This window comes from Olea europaea, chromosome 11 (assembly GCF_002742605.1).
Source record: "Olea europaea var. sylvestris chromosome 11, O_europaea_v1, whole genome shotgun sequence".
NCBI classification, from domain to species: domain Eukaryota; kingdom Viridiplantae; phylum Streptophyta; class Magnoliopsida; order Lamiales; family Oleaceae; genus Olea; species Olea europaea.
Window position 1 is genome coordinate 9,786,994 of NC_036247.1, and position 5,002 is coordinate 9,791,995.

Below are 5,002 nucleotides of genomic sequence, written 5' to 3' on the forward strand. Positions count from 1 at the left end.
AACCTAATTAGACAAGAAAAACTTGAAGAAACTAGCCGTAATGCCAGCCCTTTTTACGATTTAGCGATCTTGATGTTAACAGTTCTCATTTTAGAGCATGCAGGTTAACAAAGACCTAATTAAAGATTTATTTTTTGAAGTCAAACAATCCTTATAAGATTATAGTAGTAGCTGATTCCTAAAAATTGTAATTCAACTAACGATAGAATCCTCTTATTGAGATTAAGAACAAGCTGATCAAATTTTCCAAAAGACCAAAATGTTTTGAATAGGATGAAGATCAAAATCTCAAATCAATAATAGCACAAAAACCCTCCAAACACGTTGATGAGATTTCAAAATGAAATAGTTACAAGGCCAGGTTCATAAACCAGGCGGCATAAAATCATCTGAAAGGCAACCGTAAAGCTACAAAATCGAGCTTATATCTTCTCGACCGTTTCACATTTTCGACGAAATCATTCACCATTGTGAAGCCAAAAGAAAGAGATCCTATCATCAGGTTTAACGGTAAATTTGCAGCAGAATCTACAAAATGCCTCAAAACTAAAAGCAGTTTTCCTCGTGCTGAGCTCTTATGCATGTAATTGGCCGCCAAAAATTTTTCGTAATAATTGTCATTGCTGGAAAACGTTCTCCAACTTCCTGCTACGAAAATGATATAAACCAAAATAAGTTCAACATCGATGCTACAGAGAATTCGATTTTACAAAATACGTCACCTGCCGAAGAAACTCAAATGTACTGCTTTTGCAGATTTCTAACAGATCAGTCTTGGCTTTTCTTCTTCTTTTTGTCTTTCTTTTTGGAGCGGGGTTCAACTTCTCCTTCTCCATCTGGCTCTGCACGTTTTCTCTTCTTTTTCTTCTCTCCCACTTCAGCATTATCAACTTCATTGTGCAACTCAGCATTTTCAGCTGATTGCTTTTTCTTCTTCTTTTCCTTTTTCCTGACTGCCTCACTAGTTGGTTCTGTATCGTTGACTGCATCGTTTGGCTTGACAGTGTCTTCTTCTGCATTAGCATTCTTCCTCTTCTTTTTCTTTTTCTGTTGCTCTTCATTTATAACAGGAACCTCGTCTGCATTCTGCTGGGACGATGGTTCAGTCAACCCAAGAATTGAATCGGCTGAAGGATTGTATGTCTGCATAGATAACAATGTCAATTAAGGCATGCAAAAGAGAAATATATGATAGCATCAAGGAAGTGAAATAAATCAGAGACCTTGGCTGGGGTGATCAATCCTCCTGAACCCTTCTTACGGTCCTTGTCGTAGAATTCTATCTTGGGTTTGCCTTTAGCAGATCCAGCAGACCGACCCAACTCTCTGCCTTCTAAGTTCCTCAGCCGTGCTTCAAGCTACAGAAATTATGCGTGAAAGAAGTTCTAACAAAAAACAACAATAAACAGAAAGCATATATCCTTTCCTAAATCTGGAAACTGAAATACCTTTAATCTATTTTCCATTCCCATAGAATTATCTTGGCCATCTCCAAGAGCATCACATCGAATAGCCAACGCACTCTTGGCAGCAAGAGATCGAGAAATTTTACCCTTGTGTTTTGGTGCTGCTTGACCAATTAAAGACGCATGGTATATAAGACCATATTTAGGCGTTGCATGCTTTGTTTTCAGAGCTCTAAAAAGAGCCTTTTCTGCACCAAGTATCTGAACCGTACTTCCAGGTTGCTTAGCAAGATTCAACAAGCTGCCTCCATGAGCAATAAGGCGAGCGCCAACAAGTTCACCAACAAGGGCAGTGAGATTTGGAGCAATGGTGTTCATCCTGCTTTTTAAATAATCAAACAGTTGGGCTCTATATTCTGCCAGTGAGAGAACTTGGTTGCACAAATCTTTGATATTTTCCAAATCAAGGTCGTTAACTTCAGTTCCCATAGAAATCATGGCCGCCTCTTTTAGTTCAATCTCCACCTCCTCTGGAAGTATCTATAGACAATTTCACAAGACATATAAGCACCAACAGAATCATATTCCAAGTCTAGGGCTCCCATAGCATCAACAGAATCTTATTCCTAGTTGTTACACTATTTTCGAGCATGTCTATTTTTATAGCTGGGGTAGAGGAGAGGAACGTGCAGAAGTTAAATCTCTACCTCAGAGAAATCAAGTTTTGCAGCATTTGTTCGGTTACCCATCAACTTCACTGTCTTGGCATAAAGGATATTGTCTTGTACAATCTTTGCAAGTTCTGGGAAATGCCAACCATACCATTCCCTTACTCTCATTGCATAAGTGTTCAGCTCTTTGTCAAGGTCATCCAACAAGCTAATGGCTTGGATGATCATTGTATCAACCTAGTTCAAAAACAAAGAAGAGCCTTATGATCTAACAACATAAAGATTTGAGAGAATAATAGTAAGACTCAAATAACTCGAGGCCTTTTTCATTTTGGATGGTTATTTACTCTTCCACGAACAAAAAAATAAAATGACGAAAGATTAAACGTTGTCTGGCACATAATAAAATGAAAAGCACACAATCAATTGCAAAAAGAAAGAAACCGTTGCCAGGTGAAAGAAACCGCGGGATCAATTATGACTTCACATAATGACCCATTGGCGGAATACATACCGATGGTCAATGATATCATCAAACTTTACATCACATATTTTATAAAGTTGGAGAACAATACTGAGTATTCTTTCCTCTTTTAAATCAGAAAATTCACAATTTTTTTTCCTTAAAACTGAAAACATAGTTGCCAAAAGTTTCTCGTTAAGGCATTATCTTCATTTTTTCTTAAGGAAAAGTAAACGGTTATAAGATCAAGGTTTACCTAAAGATCAATAGCAATATATATTGTTATCAGAAAAGAGAATATTATTGACAGATATTACCAACTCAACAAGTATCGTGTAGTCAATTATAATAGTCCAAGTACCACAACTCCACATCTTTGTATTCCAATATATAACAGATTAATGTGAAAATCCTGTGAAGCATTGTCAGGTTTTATTCTCTAGACAGAGTATTGTTCTCTAGACAGTTTCAATAACATGTCTTAAATCACCCTAGGTGAAAATTGAGTTATGGGATTGTAGCAATCTACATTATAGCATACGGTCCGAATATAGTGATTCACCTTATCGGGGCTGAATTTTAACTTGTATCTTGAAAGGCTGTGAGATAAACCCAAACTCATTGGAGCCAAATCTTGGGCAGCTAGTCCAGATACAAGTTCAGTCAAACGACTTCTGACCCCTCTCATCAGTTCCATGACAGCATTGTTGTGAACACATTCAATTTGCTGCAAGTAATAAACCATTAACTTAAATGGCAAAAACCAGAGCAGGCAATACAACTGATCAATCACGTAACCAGCTCATAGGCTATGGTGACAACTCACCAGCTTCTCCTTAATTGCATTCCCCAGTTTTGAATCAGCTACAGCTAAAATGTCGCTTTCACAATGGGAGCGCAAGAATTTGCGAAGACCTTTGCTAGGCTTACTTTCTATCAATAAGGTAGCTGCTGATAGAGCCTCTGAAGTGTTCTCAAACTTGGAAAAGGCTTTTAGCTTAACAACCTGTTGTTGGCATAACAACAGTCACTAATTGCATCCATCAATTGAAAGGCAACAAAAATATCCATGAATTAGTTGTTAGTTCTCTCATAGCTAGTAAACTGTAGAAATGTGTTAGAATTGTTTCCAAAAAATTAATACACTAACAAATCAGCCAAACAGGATTTTGTCTGTATTGAATCATTACAGTCCAAAAATTGCTATTGTTTTTCAGAAAAGTTAAGTGAACAATCATAAACAAATATTCACATAAAAAATAGTTCTCTTCATTTATGTGTTTCAGTATGCATGCATATGCGAGGTGGCATCATAAAATATTGAGCAACAAGGAAATAACCTGTCGAGCCGAGTCAGCAGTGGAAAACTCCTTCCATAAGTCCTGCAAGCAATAAGGTTGCCTCCATCAAGTAACTAAAAATTCAAAATTAGTGAAAAGAGAAAAACCCAGAATTTGAACAAATCAGTACCTCAACTTTAGAGAGCTTGCCTTCATCCAGTACTTTGAAAAGGGCAAAACCAGCCGGCGTTTCAAACAACAGTAACATCATTCTTACTCAACCACTGCCTCCTGATATACAGAAAGAAGATTAACCTCAAAAATTACATGTAAACAAATTGCTCAAGGAGGTTGAATGTGCTTCAAATAATTTTCAGCTTTTGCTCTTCAAATCATTTTTACGCACAAGAATTACAGATTTCTGATTGCTTCCTGAAAACGTCTCGGTGTATTGACAGTTGGGCTCTCCCCTTTTTCTTTTCTTATTTATTTTCCCCCCTGCTGAAAGAGGCTAGGGTTTTGGATGAATATATAAACACAGACAAGGAGAGGGGTTTTAGGGAAGAGTGGGGCTCTCCTGGCAAATTTTCTAAGGGTAAATTTCAGTTTGGCTCCCTAACCTTTTCGTTATGTGGCAATTTAGTTTCACTTAATTTTATCCACCTTCATCCCCAACCTTCTATTACTTTACAGAATTTACCCTCCTAACAATTTTCATCCATTTTTACCGTTAAATCTTGTACAAAGCCTTTGTCTGGGATTGCTGAACACCAGTTGTCAAATTTTGTGTGTGCTCATTCAACTGTACCCACGCACCATGGATTCTTATTCCCCTCGGTATGTGTCGAAAATACTTTCTTTTACACCCGGCTTGTGTGGGCATAATTCATGAGCTCTAACTCTCCAATTTCTAACGTATCTCATTTTCGTGTGTAGTTGCAGACGATTTTCCAATAATTCATCCACCTCCAACTCTCTTCGAAGCAAGCCCCAAGCGCCGAGCATGAAGAATGCTCAATAGACTCCACTCGACATCCAAATCTTCATTGCAGCAAGTGAGATCGTCATAGTGGATGGTCACCATACTAGAAAGTGCTTCACAAAACACGGGTGGAGTACACTCGTCCACTTGTTCAACACTGTTCACAAAATAATTCTTTCGATTTAAAACTACCGCAAGTG

The 5,002-nt window shown here is 37.7% G+C and overlaps 1 protein-coding gene across 4 annotated transcripts; it reads right to left on the reverse strand.

Annotated features, from left to right (window-relative positions):
• Positions 1-234: 234 nt before the first annotated feature.
• Positions 235-4,354, reverse strand: LOC111403302 (probable nucleolar protein 5-2). Of its 4 annotated transcripts, none has more exons than XM_023031748.1 (10): positions 4,227-4,354; positions 4,011-4,111; positions 3,881-3,922; positions 3,367-3,546; positions 3,103-3,267; positions 2,114-2,314; positions 1,449-1,946; positions 1,224-1,358; positions 723-1,143; positions 235-645 (listed from the first exon to the last, which is right to left on the reverse strand). In XM_023031748.1, exons 2-9 carry the CDS (start codon positions 4,089-4,091, stop codon positions 769-771), a joined length of 1,677 nt encoding a protein of 558 aa, XP_022887516.1. In that variant the 5' UTR covers positions 4,092-4,111; positions 4,227-4,354; the 3' UTR covers positions 235-645; positions 723-768. The 4 variants fall into 4 exon arrangements, with proteins under 4 accessions (XP_022887516.1, XP_022887518.1, XP_022887515.1 ...); XM_023031750.1 differs by having other exon boundaries at positions 235-648; XM_023031747.1 differs by having other exon boundaries at positions 235-1,143.
• Positions 4,355-5,002: the final 648 nt, after the last annotated feature.